General features: G+C 43.9%; 1 protein-coding gene across 1 annotated transcript in view; it reads right to left on the minus strand.

The window, feature by feature from the left end:
• Window positions 1–15562: 15562 nt before the first annotated feature.
• PTPRJ (protein tyrosine phosphatase receptor type J) overlaps window positions 15563–23730 on the minus strand; it is a 163680-nt gene continuing 155512 nt past the window's right edge. Inside the window, exons 22-25 of the mRNA XM_029060042.2 lie at window positions 23505–23624; window positions 22763–22923; window positions 20565–20700; window positions 15563–19272 (exon numbers count right to left, since the gene is read on the minus strand). Coding sequence (XP_028915875.1) covers window positions 19114–19272; window positions 20565–20700; window positions 22763–22923; window positions 23505–23624 — 576 coding nt within the window. The 3' untranslated portion in view covers window positions 15563–19113. The remainder of the gene's footprint in view (window positions 19273–20564; window positions 20701–22762; window positions 22924–23504; window positions 23625–23730) is intronic.

Here is a 23730-nt window from a genome sequence, read left to right on the forward strand (position 1 = left end):
AGTAAGAAATAGTCACAATATCTCAACCTAAAATATAATTTGAAGATGTTACCCCAGTAAAAATGATGTCACATAAGGAAAACCAAATTAATAAAAGACAGTTCTGCTGGGTAGTTCCACCTATATCTTCCTCTCAATTTGACTTCTCTCCAAGTGCTTAGGACAGCATTCTGTCCACAATAAGCACCCAATAAATATGATTCATTCATTCATTCATTCATTCATCCAAAAGTTTGTGCTGGCAAGATCAATCCACTAACAATAAGAACAAAACCAAAACTCCAAATTGAGCACATTATTCCTTCAGTACATTCCAGGCCCTGTGCAAATGAAAAAAAAAATCCAGTACATGGGATAAAACTTTCTGAAGGGCAATAACTTTCCTTTAAAGAAACTATTCCAGTAGAAATGTAATTCACTTGAAAATAAGGCTCTCTTCCAGGGAATCAAAATAATTCAAGGGGACATTGGGAGGACTTCAAATAGTTTATTTTGACTCAGAGTGTCCATTCTGAGAGCTACTCCAGCCCAGTAGTCAAGAATCAAGCTGACAATTCTTTTATCTCAAAAAATGAAAGATCAGGACACTATTCTTGACAACTGTGAGAGTTTAGAGAGAGAAGGGAAGCAGTGAGGCCCAACGGAAAGGGTTAGTCAGAATGTCATAGGTTCTAATCCCGGTTCCACCTCTTGTCTGCTATGTGACCTTGGGCAAATTACTTAACTTCTCTGAGTCCCAATGCCTTATCACCTTGGGAAAGTCACTTCACTTCTCTGGGACTCAGTTACCTCATCTGTAAAATGGGGATTGAAACTGTGAGCCCCACATTGGTCAGGGACTGTGTCAACCCGATTTGCTTGCATCCACCCCAGAACTTAGTACAGTTTCTGGCACATAGTAAATGCTTAATACACAATCATTATTATTATTATTATTATTAAATGGGGATTAAGACTGTGAGCCTTATGTGGGACAGGTAATGTGTGCAATATGATAATCTTGCACCTACCACAGTGCTTAGAACAGTGTTTGATATATAGTGAGTGCTTTAAGAATACCATTATTAATATAATTTCTATTATTATTATTAAAACGGGGATTAAGATTGTGAGCCCTACGTGGGACAGGAACTGTGTCCATACTGATTAACTTGTATCTACCCTGGAGCTTAGTAAACTGCCTGGCACTTAGTAAGTGCTTAACAAATACCATTAAAAAAACTGGAGGTACAATCCCCCAACACTCTAAGTCCCAAAATGCTTTGGGAACTAAACTGAATTTATATTGAGCACGCTCCAGCCACGCTATGGACACTGGATCTGTAAATCTAATTACTGGTGATGTCTCTGGCAGATTAATATCTGTTCTTGCCTCCACTTGTCCAGATCATTCTCCCTAACCCAATTTACTCAAAAACTCAATTACTCATTTTTTAAAATTCCAATAATCAAGTGCTTAACTGAGAGAAAATGCTGGCTGATGATTCAAGGCTGGGTAGAAAAATGCACAGTTTCTCCCTTTCCCAGGCTCTTTCAAGGCATGGAGTCCAGACAACAGGTACTCATTTCTTTGCAGACCAAGTGGTCTCTGAATGTTTCCAGGGAAAGGAGTGTGAGGCATCTATCATTCTAATTCTCCTTGAGAGAACAATGAGTGATGATTTGTGGCTCAGAAAATCGAATTTAAGTGAAAAAAATTGGAAAAATTTAGGTGAATCACCTTGGAGAAGAGAGGGAGAGCCATGCCATAAAAGTGATCAGCTCATTCCTCTAAGCGCTTGGGAGAGTACGGTATGACAGAGTAGACAGAGCACAAGCCTGGTATTCAGAAGGTCATGGGTTCTAATCCCGGCTCTGCCACTTGCCTGCTGTGTGACCTTGGGCAAGTCATTTAACTTCTCTGTGCCTCAGTTACCTCAACTATAAAATGAGGATTAAGATTGGGAGTCCCATGAGGCATAGGGACTATGTCAACCCAAGTTGTTTGTAGCCAGCTCTTAGTACTGTGCTTGGCACATAGTAAGCACTTAACAAATACAAATATCAAATTACAGAGTTGGTAGATATGTCCCCTGCCCACAAGGAGCTTACTGTTTGAGACAGAACAATGGGAAACAGGCTGACTCTGCAGAAGGGCAGAATTAGATTAGGTTTAAGAAAGAATTGTCTGCCTGCAAGGGTTATTCAATTTTGGAAAAATCCAATGAAGGTTGAGGAATTTCATTTCCAGAACACTTTTAGGCAACAGAGCCACCTTTCCAGAGCAGTTTAGCTGAATAAGCAAAGAAGAGAGAGAGCAAACCATTCTCCCTAGAGTCAATTTCTCCACACAGATACTCAAGGCTGAAGACTCAGGATCAAGGCTCATCCATTTTTTGGTTCCTTTTAAATGATATTTCTTAAGTGTTTACTATGTTCCAGGCACTGTACTAATTGCTGGGGTGATAATAATAATAATAATAATGATGGTATTTGTTAAGCGCTTACTATGTGCCAAGCACTGTTCTAAGCACTAGGATAGATAAAAGATAGATTATGAGGATGTCCCACGAGGGGCTCACGGTCTTAAACCCCATTTTATAGATGAGGTAACTGAGGCACAGTGAAGTTAAGTGACTTGCCCAAAGTCACACAGCTGACAAGTGGCAGAGCTGGAATTAGAACTCACGACCTCAGACTTCCAAACCCAGGTTCTTTCCACTAAGCCACGCTGCTTAAAATTGGACATACCTCCCACCTCCCACCTCCTCCATGCTAGGCAAGTGGCAGAGTCAGAATTAGAACTCAAGTCCTTCTGACTCCCCAGGCCATGATCTATCCACTAAGCCATGTTGCTTCTCAACGGAAAACTCCATCAGCTGGAGTCCTATCTGGAGGCCGAAGGATGGCCTAGATGACCGCTGGAGGTCACTTTCAAGTCTGGGATTCTCTTTCTGTTTCAGGGTACACTGGCACAACAAAGAAGAGCTACCACTTTAACTCAAATCTATGCACCATCTGATCTGTAGCCTAGTAGCTACTACCTTATTTCTAATTAGAGGATATCTAGAGACAAAAGTGAAAACAGTCCTAAGAGTTGCAAACAAGAAACGTGAAACCATATCATGTATAATAGTGTTAAAAGATATTAAATATGGAAGAATGAAATCAAATAACATGAGGGGAGGGGCCCTCATTCATGTTCCATGGGCAGATTCCAGTCTTTCCTTGGGGATATCTTGGGTCAAACTACCCTCTTCCCACAAATTTCCCCTCCAAAGTTACTGCTCACCTCTAGAGTAGAGTGACTTGTTCGCCCAGAACAATCTGCACAGGATAGCAGGTATTTTTCTTAGCCTCTCCCAGTTCCAATCTGGTCCTCCTCAAGGAAAAGCTTCAATGTTGCTTTGCCGGGACACTCAGTCATCGAAGCTTTGTGCGAGGACAAGAACAGATGTGACATCCCCACCGCTGAATTTTGAAGGCCGGGTGGCAATTCTCTAGACAACAGTGGGCATCGCTCCTACCAGAAGGCTTAAGTGGCAGCTTCAGTCACCTTCTCCTCTCAAAGCAAATAGCCCCTCTTAGAAATGGGACAAAAAAACCCCACCCAACTCCCCTGTTACTGCAGAAATACCCAAAGCCTATTGCTTATTATGTCACTGACCCTAGTAATGAGCTCCCAGGAGTCTTTCCAATCTCAGTCACCAGAAGCCTTTGCCAAGGAAGTTTTCCACTGAACTGCTCAAGAGCATGAGCTTAATATGGGGAGTTTATTCTCCTCTGACTTCTTAGTCACCGAATCAAAGGAGGTCTGCTCTCCTGATCCACTTGGTGAGCAAAGACGACGTCTATCATCTGAGCAAATGGATTGTCTTAATTTAGAAATGAAGTATGGCCTACTTCATGGGCCACTGCATACACTGGGACACTGCATACCATAGGACACCACATTCAGGGGGATCAGTTCTACGATCCTTTTAACATGGCTTTGTTTCGCCAGCCTCAACACACACATCACCTCTCTGGGCTCCAGTTTCCTCCTTTAATAAACCCACAAACCTCAGCTTAACCCTGGAGAGGAGTTATTTGAATGGAAGACTTGATTTCATCACACTGCCTTCATTTCTATAGCTTTGTAAATAATGGCCACTAATTGGAGATTCGACCACCATTGAACTGGGTCCCTCAGAACTAGGTCATAAAGCAAAAGCAGCCCAAAACCTTGTAATTGCTTCAGGAGAAGTCTCAAGATGGATAGTCATCGGCCCTTCCTGATCAAACTTGACCCTCCTGACAGTTGAGATCCTCTCCACTACTGTGGAAAAGCTTTAAAGAGCTGTGTGTACAACTGATACTCTATTTTTTTATGGTATTTGTTTTGCTAACACTGCTCTAATAGCTGGTGTTAGTCAGGACACAGTCTCTGTCTTACCTGGAGCTCACATTCTAAGGAAGGGAAGCACAGGTATCGAATCTCCATTTTGTAGTTGAGGAAATAAGGCACAGAGAAGTTGCCCAAGGTCATCCAGCAGAGTTTTGAATATAGGCAGAGTGGCAGACTGTTGGAGACAAAGGGGGAAGAAGTTTCAGGTCAGAGAGAGCATCAAGAGACCGGCGGGAAGAGGGTTGAGATCGAGGCACAGTGATTAGGTTGGGGCTCAAGGAGCGAAGAGTGTGGGATAGGCTATAGGAAGAGATCAGTGAGGTAAGGTAGGAGAGGGTAGTTTCTGTTTGATGTGGAGATGGATGGGCAACCCCTGGAGGGAAGAATGGGGAGATGTACACAAAGGCTTGGGTATAACTGGATGCTTTTTTTTTTTAACCTTCCGTGCCAAACCGCCTTCAGCCACATTTCATGAGAGGGATTGGCAGGTTGGATGGGGGGCTCTGGATCAGGGACCCCCCGGTGGAGAGGGCTGGGCTGCTCCTAACTAGCCTGGGGACTCTTATAATTATCCATACATGAAAACAGATGTGGCCCTAACTCAGCGCAGCCCCACCCAAGGTAGTGGTCCAGGCCTGGGCCCCCCGCCTTACCCCACTCTGGACTGTAAGCCTGTTGTGGGCAAGGATTGTCTCTCTTTATTTCTATATTGTACTTTCCAAACGCTTAGTACAGTGCTCTGCACACAGTAAGAGCTTAAGAAATACAATTGAATGAATAAATGAACATGTCAGGAACCAGTCAGTCACCAGCAGCACTAGATGTTCACACAGTAGGCTGGCATGGCTCCGTGTGGAGCTTCAGGCACAGAGCCTGCTCCAGGTGGGCTTAGGGGGAACGTCAGTCCAAATTTCACTGCTATAACTCTTTTAGTGGGTCGGACACCGTCCCCAGACTCAGGACTTCTGGGGTTCTCCTCAGCCTCTGCGGGCTCCCCTTGGCCCCACTGAAATGCCCACTTATCGATCAGTATTTATGGAGCAAAGACAATTTACTGAGCGCTTACTGTATGTAGGGCTGCCCGTCAATTGAATTTATTGAGCACTTACTGTCTGCAGAGCACTTTTATTAAGTGCTTGGGAGAGTACAATATAACAATAAACAGTCCCTGGCCCACAACAAGCTTACAGTCTAGAGGAACCATCCATTCACCTCTGCTGTCACAGGTTTAAATTCCTTGTCTCAGCCCTCATCTTGCCTTCCCTCCCTATCCAGCCTCAGCCTGCTTCCTATTTAATCCCCACTCTATCCTCATTTTATGGATGAGATAACTGAGGCACAGAGATGTGATTTAACTCTAAGACAGTTTTACCACAATGCCTCTGAGTAGAGGCAGCGTGGCTCAGTAGAGGAGCATGGGCTTGGGAGTGAGAGGTCATGGGTTCAAATCCTGGATCTGCCATTTGTCAGTTTTGTGACTGTGGGCAAGTCACTTTACTTCTCTGTGCCTCAGTTTCCTCATCTGTAAAATGGGGATTAAGACTGCCAGCCTCACGTGGGACAACCTGAGGACCCTGTATCTAACCCAGTGCTTAGAACAGTGCTCTGCACATAGTAAGTGCTTAACAAATACCAACATTATTATTATTATTATTATTAAAACCTATGCATGTTCCCAGACTTGACGAGACACTCCAGAAATCTTCACAGCAGAAAACTTTCACCCACACTCACCTGACCCACTCCCAGTTGGGCCTACCTCCTTAGATGATGAGCCAGAGAGTAATCACCGTGAAGGGATTTTCCACACAGTCCACCAGGAAGGTGCTTGAAGAGAACTGGGTGACTGAGGGGAAACTGTGAGAGTGTTAAAGAACTTTGGTAAATCTATCAATCTACAGTATTCATTAGCCCTTTCTGTATCCAGAGCACTGTACTATGTACTCGACTTAGCAGACACTCTCCGACCACTCATTCTCCATCTCTGTCACAGGCTCCTTCCTCTGCCTCCCACCCCCTAGCTGTGGGAGTCCCTCAAGGTTCAGTTCAGTTCTTGGTCTGATCTTCCAACTTTCTGCAGGTTGGGATGGTCAGGCTCGATGATGGAGGGGAGCAGGGATGGGGCAAAGGAAGGGGGAGGAGGATGGGAATTGCTGTGGTCATCAAACTGCCCTACTCCCACCCCATTGGAACTCTGCTCATCCTCTGCTCCAATCTGTAGGATAAGAGTAATTGATCCATCAATCAGTGGTATTTACTGAGCACTTACTGGATTCAGAGCACTGAATTAAGAGCTAGCGAGAGTACAATACAGCCTAGTTGAACGACACACTTCCTGCACATCAGGAGCTTACAGTCTAGAGGAGAAGGCTGACATTCAGGTCATTTTTGGATATACCTAAGGCTGAGAGGGGTGAGAGTCTGGTGAATATCAAGTGGTGCCAGTGCTTAGAACAGTGCTCTAGTGCTTAGAACAGTGCTTGGTACATAGTAAGTACCTAACGAAAACCATCATTATCATTATTATTACAGATCCAAGTGCATAGGTGACATTGAAGAGAGAGGGAGAAGGGAGGGAATGAGAAGGGAGGAATGAGGGTTTAGTGGGGAAGCCCTCTGGACTGTAAGCTCACTATGGGCAGATAACATGTCTACCAACTCTATTGTACTGTACTCTCCCAAGCATTAGGTACACTGCTATGCACACAGTAAGCACTCAATAAATATGATTGGTTGATTGATTGAAGCAGATTCTGGAACTCTGGTGGAAAGAGCTGAACACTATTGTGGCAGAGATGAAGAGGACATATGTGTGTCATTGTATGTGTGTAACTGTTTTATTGTACTCTCCCAAGTGCTTAGTACAGTGTTCTGCCCACAGAAAGTGCTCAATAAATACCACTGATTGATTGTACGTGTGCTTCTGAATATACACACACCCTTGTACAGGGATATATGCATGTGCGCAGTGGAGATGGCAGAACAGGAAATGGCCAAGTGGCAAAAACACTTGTGTCAAGGGAAGTGGGTAGTGGCCATTCTACCAAAGAAGCCTCCAGATGCCCCTTTCAGTAATCCTTAGTGCAAGTGCTGCTTTGTAAAAATCAATCGATCCTATTTATTGCGTGTTTACAATGTGCAGAGCACTGTACTCAGTCCTTGGTCAAATACAATTCAATAGAGTTAGCAGACACATTCCATGCCCCTATCAAGCTTATAGTCTAGAGGGGGAAACAGATATTTAGATAAATAACTAATTTAGAATATAGAATTTAGAGGTATTTACAAAAGTGCTGTGGGGTTGGGGCAAATATCAAATACCCAAAAGAGGGCTTAATTGGGGAAGGACTCCTTTAGGAGATGTGATCTTAAGAATGCTCATACTCATAAAATCAGGAAAAAATGCTCTAGTTCGTCTTCCATGCTGCCCACCCTGAAATCAATTAGTCAACAAGAAATCAGAGTACCCTCAAGGTATGTAGAAATGCTGCAACTTTTGACAAGTCTAATTATCCCCACAGCAATGTAGTCTAAGTGTTGGTTAAATTTACAGAGCCCCAGTGGGACGGAACTGTTGAGGAAGAAACAAAGAAACAAATTAACGGCATCTCTCGGGATTTCTTCCCAGGAAAGCAAAAAAACATTTTGCCAGCACAGAAATTCCCAGGGATTCATAAAGGCTCAGGGGTTAGTTTTAAGGATAGGAAGAGACTTCCCACCTCTTCCTATCTTTAAAACCAACCTCTGAAGGACCAAATTAACAATTATGGTATTTGTTAAGTGCTTACTATGTGCCGGGCCCTGTACAAAGCACTGGGGGGATACAAGCAATCGGGTTGGACAGTCCCTGTCCCATGAGGGACTCACACTCACACTCACACCTTTTACAGATGAGGTAACTGAGGCCAAGAGAAGTGAAGTAACTTGCCCAAGGTCACATAGTAGACAAGTGGAGGAGCCGGGATTAGAACCCATGACCTTCTGACTCCCAGGCCCAGGCTCCATCCACTACAACATGCGACTTCCTATTACCACACATTTGCTTAAGGGTCAATTCATGGGGTCAAAAAGGGCTCTAAATCTAGCTCACTAGGTCATGGCTCTCAATCCACATCCTGGCTCTCTCAGTCTCAGTCTTCCTGTTTGGATGCTTTTTCCCAAATATCCAGACAAGTAATTAACTTCAGATCCTATAGCAGAATCCACTAGTCCCAAGCAGTCGGAGAGTTCTGCTGGACTCCCATTTTTTTCCCCCCCAACTCCACCAACAGCCTTGGATTCAGATTCCAGAGCTACAGAACTCAGGAATACACAATTACATTAACATCTGTTCTCACCTCCACCCTCCTTCTCCATGCCCCCCTGAGCCTCTGTACCTCCTCCTCGAGCCCTGAATAGGCTAGAAACGTTGTTAGACTGAGCCCGAGCGACCCCCTCCCCATCAAGTCTGAGCGCCCCCCTGCCAAAATCTGGTCAACAATGCCTGGTCCAGACCCCAGGAGTTCAAGCAGAGGTGAGTCCAGGACTCATTTCCAGAAGGTTCTGTTGCGCCATCATGGCTGCTATGTGGACTGCTTAGAGGCATGGTTCCAGTCTAGGTACAAACCATGTGTCCCATTTGTCACCTGGGCTTCCTCTACGATGTTAAATAATACTAATGATGATGATGATCATGGTATTCATTATGAAATTACTGTGTGCCAAACACTCAGCAAAACCACGTGGCCTAGTGGAAAGAGCACAGGCCCGTGAATCAAAAGACATGGGTTCTAATCCCACCTCTGCCATTTAACTGCTATGTGACCTTGTCACTTCTCTAGGCCTCTCCGTTCCCTCATCTGCAAAATGTGATTCAATCACTCTCTCTTCTCCCTCCTTCTTAGACTGTGAGCCCCTCGTGGCTCCTGATTATCTTACCACACGCTTAGTACAATACTAGGCACATAGTAAGCACTAAACAAGTATAATTATTATCATTACACATCAGGAAAGACAAAAGAGTCAGTTTGCAAACCGTCACTGCCCTGTGAGAGCGGGAGAACTGTCGTTGTATCCCCATTTTATAGATGAAGAAACTGAGGCACAGAGAAGTTTAGCAGCTTGTCCAGAGCAAGCAATGGTACAGCCGGGACTAGAACCGCAGATCTCCTGACTCCCAATCTTCTGCACTTTCCACTAGGCCATGTTGCCTCTCAGCAACGAAATCCCCATGCAATTTGTGTTGGTGGGCTCGGTGTAAAAGGGAGTCGACCTGCCCAAGGATAGATGGAAGAGGAGAGGAGGCGGAGGAGGGAAAAGAGGCCATTTGAAACTAATTAACCTTCTTTATCATCCAGCTCAGTCCAGTTCGGGATCTACTTCCCGTCTGCAGTTAAATTAAAACAATAATTATTATTATAGCATTTGCTAAGTGATTACTATGTACTAAGCACTGGAGTGGATACAAGCAAGAGTCTCTGTCCCACATGGGGCTCACAGTTTCAATCCCCTTTTTACAGATGAGGTAACTGAGGCACAGAGAAGTGAAGTGACTTGCCCAGGGTCACACAGCAGACAAGTGGCAGAGCCGGGATTAGAACCCATGACCTTCTGACTCCCAGGCCCGTGCTCTATCCACTACTCCATGCTGCTTCACGGGATGACTTCATAGAGAGGATGCTATCTCCTCCTTTCCAGCTCACCTCAATCTCCCCCTGTGGTCCTCAAATCCCTTCCATCCTTAGCAGGCCTCACCCACTCCATCTCTGCCACATTCCCAGTCTCCCCCTCTAGACCATGAGCTCCTTTTGGACAGAGAACATGTCTACCAACCTTGTTGTACTGTATTCTTCTGAACGCTTAATGCTGCCTCTGCTCACAGTAAGCACACAATAAATACCATGGATGGATTGATTTCTAAATGTGGCCATTAGTCTGCAGAATTTGGAGGAAAACAGTCCTGGAATGGATGAGAAGAGAGGAAAGCAAGCCCAGAGAAAAAGCAAGGGAGTGACTCCCCGCTCACTGGCTCCTGCTCACACTATCTCTAAGCCACATTCCCTATGGCATCCACTTGATGTCTGCTCACCTGCCTGGCCCTACCTGGTTCACTATGCCCCCAGCCCAGGGCAAGTACCTCAGCAAGCTAATCATCCACAGAGGCTGCTAACTCATGCCTCGTCCCTTCCTGCACAGGATCACTTATCCTAGCTCGCCTTGATTACTGGATCAATCTCCTTGCTGATCTCTCTGCTTCCTGTCTCTCCCTGCTCCAGTCCATACTTCACTCTGCTGCCCAGATCATTTTTCTACAAAACCATTCAGTCCATGATTTCCCAACCTTCAAAAACCTCCAGTGGTTGCCCATCCATAGCAGACAAAAACTCCTTACCATCAGCTATAAAGCACTCAATCATCTTGCCTCCTTCTACCTAACACCGCTGCCCTCTTACTATCATCTAGCCTGCACACTTAACTCCTCTAATGCCAACTTACTCCCTGTACCTCCAATCTCATCTATCTAGACACCTACCTCTCCTTCTCATCTTGCCTCCGGCCTGGAACATCTTCCATTTTTATCTATTTGTTGCATCTATTGTGCTTCCCAAGCATTTAATACAGTGCTCTGCACACAGTAAGTACTCAATAAATACAATTGAAAGAATGAATCTCTGACAGATGATTACTCTCCCCCAACTCAAAAATTTATTAAAAGCACATCTCCTCAAAGAGGGCTTCACTGAAAAATCCCTCATTTCCTCTTCTCCCACTCCCTTCTGCGTCAATTTTGCACTTGGATTTGTACCCTTTATTCAGCATGGCCTAGTGGATAGAGCACGGGCCTGGGAATCAGAAGGTCATGGGTTCTTATCCCAGCTCTGCCACTTGTCTGCTGTGTGACCCTGGGCAAGTTACTTCACTTCTCTGTGCCTCAATTACCTCATCTGCAAAATGGGAACTGAGATTGTGAGCTCCACGTGGGTCAGAGACTGTTTAATCAGATTTGCTTGTATCCACCCCAGCGCTTATTACAGTGTCTGGGCGCATAATCTGTGTTTAACAAGTACCACCAGTATTATTATTCACCCTTCCCTCAGCTCCACAGCACTTATGTACATAGCCATATTTTCTTTATATTATGGTCTGTTTCTCCCCATAGACTATAAGCTTGTTGTGGGCAGGGAATGTTTCCATAAACTCTGTAATATTGTACTCTCCCAAGCGCTTAATACAGTGATCTGCACACAATTAGTACTCAATGGACTCATTAATCATCCTCCTAAAAATTCTACTTCCTATCCCCAACCAGAACATTTTCAGATCAAATCAATGTGATGTTTGAGTGCTTACTATGTGTGCAGCACTCTTCTAAGTGCTTGGGTGAGTACAAAAGTCTAGTGCACCTCAGAGCAACTTCAGAGGCAGTTAGAAAATGGGCACACCAGAGATTAAGGATACACCACGGAAGCCTAAGGGCCTGTGGGATCCTCTATTTTGGAATCGAGCACTTTTCCGGATTAAGTCTTTTACACCCGCCCGCCCCCACCCCCACCTACAGGTTGGCTAGAAAGAAACCTCCCACTTTCTCAAGTTCTGTTCACCCAAACTACCTAAAGCAAACAGAATCGAGGCTTGCTGACAAGGACAAGGTGGCTGTCACTTTTGCGGAGATGCTGTCACACCACTTCTAAGTCCAGAATCCCCAACGTCCTCTGCGGGAAGGGCCCGAGGTCTTGGCACTGGCCGCTTCCACAGTAGTCCCGGTCAAAAGGCTGAACAACCAAGCGGTGCTTGTGCTGCTCAAAGGGAGATGAATGTCATGGTGGCTTTGGGAAAATCCCCAGAGGGCAGGGGGGCAACTTCCAAGGAGAATTTAGAACAGGGGCACAACAACGTGCCTGGGAAGAGCCAGAATGCCAGAGTGTCATCCTCTGCTCCTTCCTCAAGTAGCCCAAGGATCCAAAAGCAGCAGTGAGGAAGAGAAGCCCCTGTAACTATCTTTCCCTTCCTCTTCTCTTCCTCCTTCCCTGTTTTCGCCCCACCAGGCCTCACCCTTAATACCTCATCCCCGCAATGCTCTGCACCCTCACCCTATAAGAACATTCCTCCTTTCTTCTCCTTTTCCCTCCCTCTCCCCTCCAACCCCCTTTCTAATGGCATTTGTCAAGTGTTTACTATGTGCCAAGCACCATACTAAATGCTGGGGTAGTATGGCTTAGTGGAAAGAGCCTGGGCTTGGGAGTCAGAGGTCTTGGGTTCTAATCCTGGCTGTGTGCCACTTAGCTGTGTGACTCTGGGCAACTCACTTAACATCTCTGTGACTCAGTTACCTCATCTGTAAAATGGGGATGAAGACTGTGAGCCCCACGTGGGACCACCTGATTACCTTGTACCTAACCCAGTGCTTAGAACATTGCTTGGCACATAGTAAGCGCTTAACAAATACCATCATCATTATAAGATAATCAGGTTGGACCCAGTCCCTGTGCCACATGAGGTTCTCAGTCTAAGTTGGAGGGCACTTAGTTCAGTGCTCTGCACACGGTAAGCACTCAATAAATACCATTGAATAAATGAATTTAATCATTTTACAGATGAGGAACTGAGGTACAGAGAAGCTAAGAAACTTGCCCAAGGTCACACAGCAGAAAATCTCATTCATTCATTCAATCAATCGTATGAGAGCCGGGATTAGAATCCAGGCCCGTGCTCTTTCTGCTAGGTCACATTGCTTCCCTTTGCCCCTTTCTTCCATTTATCCCTCCTCTTCTTCCTTCTCCTCCCATCTTCACTCTTCAATCTCCATCCTCAGGCCCCTTTTCCTGGCCACATCTGGAGGGGAGGGCCATAAAGCAATCCCAAGACACCTCCTCTGCCCTGTTCCAGTCCAATGAAAACCAGTGAAGAGATCCAGCAAATTCCCCACATTTGTGGGGGATGGGAGTGGGTAGCAGAGAGCCCACATGTTTCAGAGCCCCAGTCCCTTATCAGTGAGGCATATACTCATCGAGATAGGTAGAAATCAGAAATATGGATCTCTAGATTGCAAACTTCTTATGGACAGGGATTATGTCTGATGTATTGTACTCCCCCCCAAGCGCTTAGTATGGTGCTCTGCTCATGAGAACACGACTTCCTATAGCCTTGTAGCAAAGGGTTAAACATCTACATGACTCACCTTTATTTCTGCACAGACAGCAGGTTTGTAGACAGTTTCAAGAGCAAAAGCCCATAATTTACTAAACAATTACGGTCTAGAAGAATTACTTCCAAAATGACTAAAAGAAACCTAATACCTATCAGTGAAAAAAAACTGTAAATTTTAAAAATCAAGTAATTGATAACCAGCCAGTCTAATTTTTCGAGCATAAATATGCTTTACCACTTACTCGAATTATCTTTGGACTCAAGTCTTTTCCCATCACCAGGTAGTGGATTGGCTCATCCATATTCAGGATTCATTTTTGTTCCCAATTTCTCAAATGTGTTCATTTTAAAGGCATGGCATTCTCAGATGGTCAGGCGGTATTTAAAAATCACCTCTATGGTCTACTTCCATAACCAGAAACAGCAGGGATCATGTCTACCAACTCCATTGAGTGGTACTCTCCCAGACACTTAATCCAGTACTCTGAACATAGTAAATGCTCAACAGATACCATTGATTGATTGTCACAACTCTCCTTTGGGCCTAGGAAGACCAATGTGCAGCCATTTGTCCCCTTCACACCACTCACCCACCAAGACCATCCTTTACTTTTGAGTTGCTGTTGCTAATTTCGTGCCTGGTATTGTTTTCCTCTCCCTATGCCTCTCTGTTTCACAATCTGCCCAAAGGTTTCCAAAACACTTCCTATTTGCCCATTACTGACTCGTTTAAAATTAAAATAAACTTTCCAAAAAACTGTAGAGAAACCCTTACTTGCACTGGATTTGGAATAATCAGGTAAAGCTTTCCATAAAAAAGTGTTTCGCTTTACAAGGACTCCCAATCCCACGGGTCCCATTTACCAAAAAATGGTAGTTGTCCATCTACTTCAACCTGACATGGGTCAGAGGAGAGTGAATCCCAAAACCCTATTTTGCATCTGGGATGAGAGGAGTTTGTCTTTGGGCACAGAAAGCCTAGGTGACCCTCTGGAACATCCAAAAGCAGCGGGCCAAGTGGCGAAAGCACAGACCTGGGAATCAGGGGATCTGGGTCCCAGATCTGCCAAATATCTGCCATGGGAAGTCACCTAATTTCTCTGGGCCTCAGGTTCCTCATCTGTAAAATAAGGATTCGCTTACCCGTTTCTCCCTCTTCTCTGAAACTGAGCGACGGGTCAGACAGGAACTGTGTCTGACCCGATTATCTGGAATCTACCCCAGCACTTGGTACCATTGTTTGGCACATAGTAAGAACTTACCAAATAGCAGAGTTATTATCATCACAATATTGGTCATCTTGAGAGTTTGTGAGGCCAAGCCCATTGTGGACAGGAATTGTCTCTCTTTGTTGCTGAATTGTTCTTTCCATACACTTAGTACAGGCTCTGCACACAGTAAACACTCAATAAATAGGATTGAATGAATGAAATAAGTAGTTTAATTTCATAAATAGTGCTAAGGGCCAGTAGGTTCAAGGAAAAGGAGCAGTGTAGCCCGGTGGAGATAGCATAGGGCTGGGAGTCGGAAGGACCTGACTTTTAATCCCAATTCCACCACTCGTCGGCTGCATGACCTCGGGCAAGCCGTTCCACTTCTCTGTGCCTCAGTTTCCTCATCTGTAAAATGGAGATTAAGACTGTAAGCCCCATAGGCACCAGGGACTGTGTTCCACCTGATTAGCTTGTATCTACCCCAGCGCTTAGTACAGTGCCTGGCACTTAGTACACATTTAACAAATACCATAAAAAATAAAAAAGGATTGATCCTTTTTCCCTAAAGACAACTGTGGTGGAAAAAAATGTACCGTTAGCTCATCGGAGTCTCTTTCTCACTCAGATCTTAATCTCTGGCATGGAACTGGTGGCGTAAGGGAGATCTTGAGTTTCCAAATAGCCTCTGTGCTGAGGCCCTCTCTGCAGGCGGCCAAGACCTTTTTGGACTGTTTTTTGGTACTAGGGAGCCAGGCTTTTACCCAAGGTTGGGGGCCAAGAGCGGGAAGAGATGGAAGGGAGATGGAAAGGAGGTGAGGGTAGAGGAAGGAGGAGAAAGAAAAACCCAAGACATCACTCAAATTTGACACTTTTTTATATTTGGTATTTGTAAATCTTTAAAAACAATGAATCAGGACACTTTTTTTTAAAAGGCCAACTACAATGCTCTGTACAGTTGTAACAAACATAAAAAATGTGCATCTCAAAATAGTTACAAGTAATTACAGTCTTTTGAGTACGTATTAATGCCTCGGCTTCTGGTGGGCCCCCAATGATAAAAAGTCTACAGTATGTTAAACACACAACTGCTACACAGTAGTTTGGACAACTCAGAACTTGGATCTTCGAGGCAATCAACATCAGTAACCAAGACTGACGAATGAACAGACTAAAGCACAGCAAAGCTTTTTAAAATAGAAGTCTTTTTTCTTTTTTTTTTTTTTTGTCCTATGTGGAAACACATCTCACCAGCTGCACACAAGACAGACTGAAGTCTCTGACCGAGCCTCAGTAAAGGCTCTGAGCCCGGTGGCCGGTGTTAGAATCTCACCGACAGCCTGGAGATAGAGCGCACCAAACTATCGGCATGGAGCCAGGAGGACGGAAACCTCATTTCGTGCCAGAGCCCATCCACGCCCGGTTCCTTAGGGAAAAGAGTCCGTCCCCCGGACCCGTCTGCCTCAGCCGAGCGGCTGCAGGTTTGAGGCTACCATTTTGCCCTCTAAATTCCAGGCACGAGTGACCTAAAATAATAAAACGGCTTTGCTGATTACGTTGCTCAAATCCTTTCAAGGACAACCATTTCCCTGACAGCAGATTTTGTAAACTCACGCGAATCGTTAGTAAAGAGAAGTCCAGGCTCCTTGCCCACGAAGTCCCATATCATTTTTGTTAATAAATTTAAATTCTCATCCCTCGTCTGCAACTGAGTTAAAATTCACTCCTGTAGGACATGAGGCCTTGGAGGATGTAGATAAAAGTCTCCGTGACCCTTCGACACCTCTCTAGAGTAATTATAGGATCAGCCACCTAACGCGTTCTGATGCGTGTCAGAAATGACGTCAGAAACTGATTCTTCGCTGCCCGCCACTGTTTCCCAAGCCTTTACCAGGAGGAAGGGAGGAGTTCTGAGAACAATGTGTTTAAATTTTTCTGAAAGACTTGAAGGGACATGGCTTTTCCTCTCATTCCCCTCCAGAGAGGCCTCCCTGGTTTTGGAGCTGGAGTCTGCACTTCCAACAAAAGAAGGGATTTGCTGGAAGCAAGGCTGGATAAAGGACCGGGACGGTCTCGATAAGTATTGGGGACCGGAAGCCAAGTCCTTTACCACAGGGCTAGAGAGTGTTCGCCTGAAATGATGAATTCCATCCCCTCCCCTAGATGAAACCAACGGGAATCTCTTTGACTTCTCAAGGATCTACGACAGCCTGTGAACAAATGGGCTTTACCCACACATCCCATCCTGAATTTGCTCAGGCCCCAGTCACATCTGGGGAGATGGGGACAGAAAGTTCCCCCAACTTCCGCACCGCGGAGGGGAAGCTCTTCCCTCGGCTCTTGACAGGCTGCAGTGGGGTCGATCTCCCGTCGGGCACCGGAAGAAGGAGCAGGGACGGTGAGCGGAGCTCACGTGCCAGCCGGTTTATCACGCCTCCAGGTCCACTCGGATCTGGCAGGAAACAGCCTGCCTTGGGAGAGTGGCAAATTCAACAAAGTGCAAATTCCATTTGGGGGTGGGAGAGGCGGGTATTCCCCCAACACCAAAACATCATCTCTTCCTTTGCATTTTAACCCTTTCTGTACCTTTAAGGAAAAAAAAAGTCCACCCTTGAGACTTACTCAGGGTTGCCCCCCACCACGATTCCTCCTGTCTGCCAGAACTACTAGTTTCACTCTCCAGCTTGGGATCCAAGAATGCCAGTTTGAGGGGAAGGATGTGGCAGTTATCAGGAGGCAGGCTCCCTGAGCTCGATGGGCATGGGAGGACTTTGGGACTGTACCCCACTTTCCATGGGACACATATGTCTAAAGCTTATAGCAGATCGGGTTAGGCTCATTAAGGAGAACAGCTACAGAACTGTAGCTTTCGCCTTGCCTTCATAAGACCTTAAATACTTCATGTCTACTCACAAGTATAAACTCAAACATCTTCACAAAACAACCCGGACCTTAACCAGAGAAGGTTACGAGTAAAGCCTTCCATTCTAATGCCTTAAGACGTTTCCAATTTTGTGTACCAATAAAATAGAACCCACACTAGTTGTTGAATCCTTGGGAAATATACACCTAAAGCAAAACAAAATAAAACAAAAAACTGTCGACTTAAAAACAGGTCAAAGTAAATACAGCAGCAATACACGGAATAAGACTTTTTAAAAATAATTACATCTTTGATACAAATTACAACATTTTTTACACCTTCAGTCGGACGCACAAGTATGACTAAGGGGTTTGGTATATACAGTAGATACCTGTATGTGTCAAGTTCGGTAAGAGACTAAAAAGCCAGTTGACCCTCATGGGGTCAGTTGGACACTCCGACGCTTACACTGAAGTTTTCACAGAACCACATGCCCATTTGCAAAAAAAAAAATAAAATAAAATAAAATAAAGGACACATACATACACACACATATGCAGGGACAACAGACACACACACACAAAATGCCAACCTGAGTAAAAACTCTACTAAAAAACATAGAGCATTCATTAATCACTAAATCACATATTGCACCTTTAAATAATCCTTCTTACAATACACAGAAATATCAGAAAGGGTAGGGAGCGTGGAAGGAAGATCATGTCACTACGGGGATAGCTCTTCCCCTTCTTCTCACCAAAGCTCAAAGTGAGATCTGCAGTCCACTCCATCCCAACTTGCCAGCTGGAAGAGATGAAGACTTGCCAGAAATCAGGGGAGCAGAAAGGGTTGTGACACAATAAATGGGAAGGAGGGAGAGAGGATAGCCTCCTCAACAAAGGGAACCGGAATGTTACTAAGAAGGCTAAGTCTTTATGCTAAGCTAAGTCTTTAAATATACTGTATATCCCAATTAGAAGATTCCGTACAAAAATATATATTTATATCTCTACCGATTTTTGCCTATGGAAGCATAATTAGGAAAGGCACATGTTCAAATATAAAATCCACTCGGAGGAGGTACCATGTACCTACACCCGGTGCTATTAACAACCACAATTATGCATATGTTCCATCAGCTAGATTTTAAGATACAGTAGGTAAAAATAGACTTCGTTATACTTAAAATATATTCACCCTAACATGACCCTGGCTTCAGTATGTGGACTTTATAAAACAGTAAAAAAAGAGCCTGTGTCATTTAGAAAAAAAAGAACAGAGTTTACCTTTTCTGGCTTATCTGAAATTCTCACAGAAAGGGCAATCTCCTCCTACTGTTAATCAGAAACTACCTTATTACGCGTCCTTAATGTCTGACTTTCCGTTTGCAATTTTAGGTGTACACCTTTAAGCCTTCAAAATTAGCCATAACGAAACAGAACAAAAAAAATGAAGACACCGTACATGTAAAAAAATATCCACAGTGCATTTCCCTTTCCTGTGGGCAGGACAGCCTGGAGAGTTCCCGGAGAGGTCGTCCTTTGGAATTAAGCAATGAAACCATTTGTCTTCCCAAAAGTTGTCACGGGGGTAAGGTTTTCATAGATTGTCATGGCAGTTGTGTTTTGGTAGATAAGATCAGTCTTGGAGTCTTTCTGGGATTTGATAATATCCCACACACACTGATTGAGGAAGACATACTGGTCCTGGAAATAAAATAGAAGGGGGCATCACTGAAGGAAGGTTTGAGGCCCATGACCAAGTGGGTTCATTTGCAAATGAGCTTGGAGACCTGGTCAACACAAAGATTGATAGGCCATGGAATGCTGGTTCAGTGTACCAGTGAAGTTAATCTATGGAGCAAAGGCAGCTTACATATATACACACAGAGTTTCGCTAAGTCAAAACTGGACTATTGGTTGTATTTTATGAGCAACAACCTGTCTGCTTTCTCACAAGGCAATTCTAAAATTCTCTCACACACTTCTTTGAAGAAAACCTTTTATTCTCTTATACCTCGGATGGTAATTCTTGTATATTATTCCTCATAAATTTAGAGAAACAATCCGATAGTGTCGTGGCCTCAACTAGGATTTTGGATGATCCAGCATCATTTACAGCTATGCCAGTACAGCTTATAAGGTTCACTAACAGTGAGTAGTACCTTACTGGGTAAGTACTTCAAAACTACTTCAAAAACATGATCCCATTCAGGTTCTCACACCATTTTCCATACACCAGGAGGTGTTTCTTTGCTCCCAAAGAAGAAGGCCTTGCCAAAAATTATACAATGAATTCAGTGAGGCAGGCACAGGAATTGAGCTCATGGTTCCTGAAAGTCAATTCAACCTTTGCTTCACTAAACTGTACCTACATGGTACATTTAGGAAGTCACTGTCCCTCAGCTTCAATTCAATAAGAAAAATATCCCGACTCTCACCACCTACTTGGGTGAAAGGTACCGGAGCTGAAAATGCTTACAAAGAAAAAGAATAGACTGTCGAGAAGCAGCGTGGCCTAATGAATGCAGCACAGGCCTAGGAGTCCGAGGGATCTGGTTTCTACTCCCAGCTCCGCCACTTGTCTACTGTGTGACCTTGGGCAAGTCATTTAACTGCCCTGTGCCTCAGTTACCTCATCTGTAAAATGGGGATTAAGACTGTGTGCCCTGTATGCGACATGGATTGTGTCCAACCTGATTAGCTTGTACCTTCCCAGCATTTAGTATGGTGCACAACACATAGTAAGCATTTAACAAATAACATAAAAACAGTAAAGTGGCATGCGACACTTTCAAAATAATTCCGTGGTTTTAAAGATTGCGAGGTTTCATTCATACATTCATTCAATCGTATTTATTGAGCGCTTACTATGTGCAGACCACTGTACTAAGCACCTGGAAAGTACAATTCAGCAACAAATAGGGACAATCCTACCCAGCAACGGGCTCACAGTCTAGAAGGGAGGAGACAGACAACAAAACAAGTAAACATGATACCTCTGTTTGCACCATTAAAGGTCGATGCATGCGAAGGTCATACACTATCCCATATACATCAACGTTGTTCTCATTCTCCATCTGATAGATAAGTCGATCAATGGCAATAAAAGTTCCTGTCCTTCCAACTCCAGCACTAAAATAAATAAATAAATAAATAAATAAATAAATAAATAAATAAATAAATAAATAAATAAATAAATAAATAAACAAACAAATAAATAAATAAATAAATAAATAAAATAAACACGCATCATGTAGACTGTACGGACCTTAAGGGCAGGGATCACGTCTACCAACTGCACAGAACAGTACTCATTCATTCAATCGTATTTATTGAGCATTTATTGCTGCTCAGCATTATACTAAGCGCTTGGGAAAGTACAATACAACAATAAACAGACATATTCCCTGCCCACAAGGAACTTTCTCTCCCAAGAGCATAGTACAGTGCTCTGAACACAGTCAGGACTCGATAAATATCACTAATTGACTGAGATAGCTGCACTGGGCTTGTTTTTTGTTTTTTTAATAAAAAAAGGAGAAGTCTCACTTCCTAATTAGTTGCATGTTTGCTGCCATTGTCTATAAGCAGCCCAGTGAGGCTGCTCAACTACGCTGAGAATGTAGGAAAATTCTTGGAATCTCAAGAACAAGCACAACCATTTCTGGTTCATAGACTTTGGGAATGAATTTAGATCAGGACAGCAGCATCACAGAGCAAAATGGCTGAGGTCTCTCATCTATGAATTGGACAGCGCTTATAGTCAAGTGAAACCCAAGACATTACTACATCCAGTTGACCAATCAGTTTAAGAAATCAATAAAAGTTCGTGAGAAGCAATGTGACTTAGTGGAAAGAGCAAGGGCCTGGCAATCAAAGGGCCTGGGTTCTAATCCCACCTCTGCCACTTGTCTGTGTGACCTTGGGCAGGTCGCTTAACTTATCAATATTGCAGTTAACATCTGAAAAATGGGGTTAAAATCCTAATCCCTCCAAGAGAAGCAGCGTGGCTCAGTGGAAAGATCCTGGGTTTGGGAGTCAGAGGTCATGGGTTCGAATCCCGGCTCTGCCACTTGGCAGCTGTGTGAGTGTGGGCAAGTCACTTCACTTCTCTGTGCCTCAGTTACCTCAAATGTAAAATGGGGATTAACTGTGAGCCTCACGTGGGACAACCTGATTACCCTGTATCTACCCCAGTGCTTAGAACAGTGCTCTGCACAAGTACGGCATATAGTAAGCGCTTAACAAATACCAACATCATTATTATTATTATTATTATTATTATTATTAACAACTTCTACTGTGAGCCCCGTGTGGGACAGGGACTTTGTCCAGCCTGGTTATGTTTTATCTATTCTAGTGCTTGGCACATATTAAATGCTTAATTACCATGATTAATTACCATAATTATTAGACCATTACTGGGGAAACTCGGAGTTTTCACTAGTTACTCGAACGCAAATTCAAACAACGGTATTTATTAAGCAATGACTATAGGCAGAGCACTCTACTAAGCGCTTGGAAGAATACAATTTAACATATTTGATAGACATGCTTCACTGGTAACAAGGAACTTATAGTCTGTAAATACTACAACTTCTGTTTTGCAATGTCTCTGCACAAAAGTGGGAGTGAAGCCTGTATAAATCAACCAGTTGAGAATATCACCCCCTCTAAATTGTAAGCTCACTGTAGGCAGGGACTGCCACTCTTTAATGCTGTACTGTACTTTCCCAAGCGCGTAGTATAGTACGCGCTTAATAAATATGATTGAATGAATGTTTTTTGGGCACTTAACGTGTGCAGCCCACTGTACTAACACTTTGAGAGAGTATTACATATCAGAGTTGGCAGACATTTCCTACCCACAATGAGCTTACAACCTATAGAAGGAGACAGACATTAATATAAATAAATTACGATATGTACGTAAGTGCTGTGAAGCTGAAGGAGGGATGAATAAAGGGTACAAATCCAAGGACAAGGGTGACGCAGGAGGTAGTGGGAGAAGAGGAAATAAGGGCCTAGTCAGGGAAGGCCTCTTGAAGATGTGACTTCAATAAATCTTTGAAGTTGGGGAAAGTGAAGTCTGTCAGATGTGAAGAGGGAAGGTGCTCCAGGCCAGAGGCAGGATGTGGGTGAGAGGTCGGAGGCGAGATAAACGGAACTGAGATAAAAGACGAGATCGAACTACCTGCAGTGCACCAGAACTGGGCACTCGGGAGGATTTTGCTTCTTGAAGTCATGAACAAGATATCTAAAGTTGATCAGAAGGTCTGTTGTTTCTGGAACTCCATGATCTGGCCAGGAAGTGAAATGAAACTGCCGCAGAGGGTGTCCTTCATTCGTCTTGCTCTATGGGAGAAGGGAGAAAAAGTAATCAGAAGTAGAGAAAAGAACTCCCACCCGACAGTGCTCTTCATTGTCCCCTGGGGATCCTCAGGCATTAGATAAGAACAGAGTGGATAAGGGTAAGTTTAGTAATAGGCCATTCCCATTCATTCTTAGTCCAAAGCAATATGTATTTCTCTTGCCTCTTGGGGCCGAAATAATTTCCATCAGAAAAGAATATTAGATACTCATTAACGTCGGTCATACTCATTAACGTCGGTCACTTAGACCTGACTCTATACAGGAGTCATTTCAACAGCCAGATCTGTAGCTTTGCGTTTTAATGCAAATCTTCCACTTTTCAACTTTTGCTTGATGAACACCGCTTTTAATATTTAATAGTTTCAATGCACGGAATTCATTTTAGTAAACCTATTAAACGGTCTCCGGTAAAGGGTGGAAGTTCAGTCGTCAGACAGAAAAGGAGAAATTGCTTATTCATTCAGATTTGACATTTTGTTTAAAGCCACCATTCTCAAAGCAAATCACCAATTATTCATAAAGGCACCAGAAGAGAAAGAGAAAGCGTATTGTGAATTACTCACATTTTTCACTGTGAAATCCCTTATTGTCCACTCTGGAAGAACAATTTCAGATGTCATTGCCACAGTTATTTCTCCATAGTGCTGGGCCTGTTTGGAAGGCCAGTACTCCTCACATTTTGTCTAAAAGAAAACGAAAAATAAAACAGAAGTGATGCTTTGGAGAACTGCAAATGCATCCCACGCAACTTTTCACAACACTAAAAACTGACTTCCTACTTCATCAACC

The sequence above is a fragment of the Ornithorhynchus anatinus genome, chromosome 3 (assembly GCF_004115215.2).
Source record: "Ornithorhynchus anatinus isolate Pmale09 chromosome 3, mOrnAna1.pri.v4, whole genome shotgun sequence".
In the NCBI taxonomy this organism is placed as follows: Eukaryota; Metazoa; Chordata; class Mammalia; order Monotremata; family Ornithorhynchidae; genus Ornithorhynchus; species Ornithorhynchus anatinus.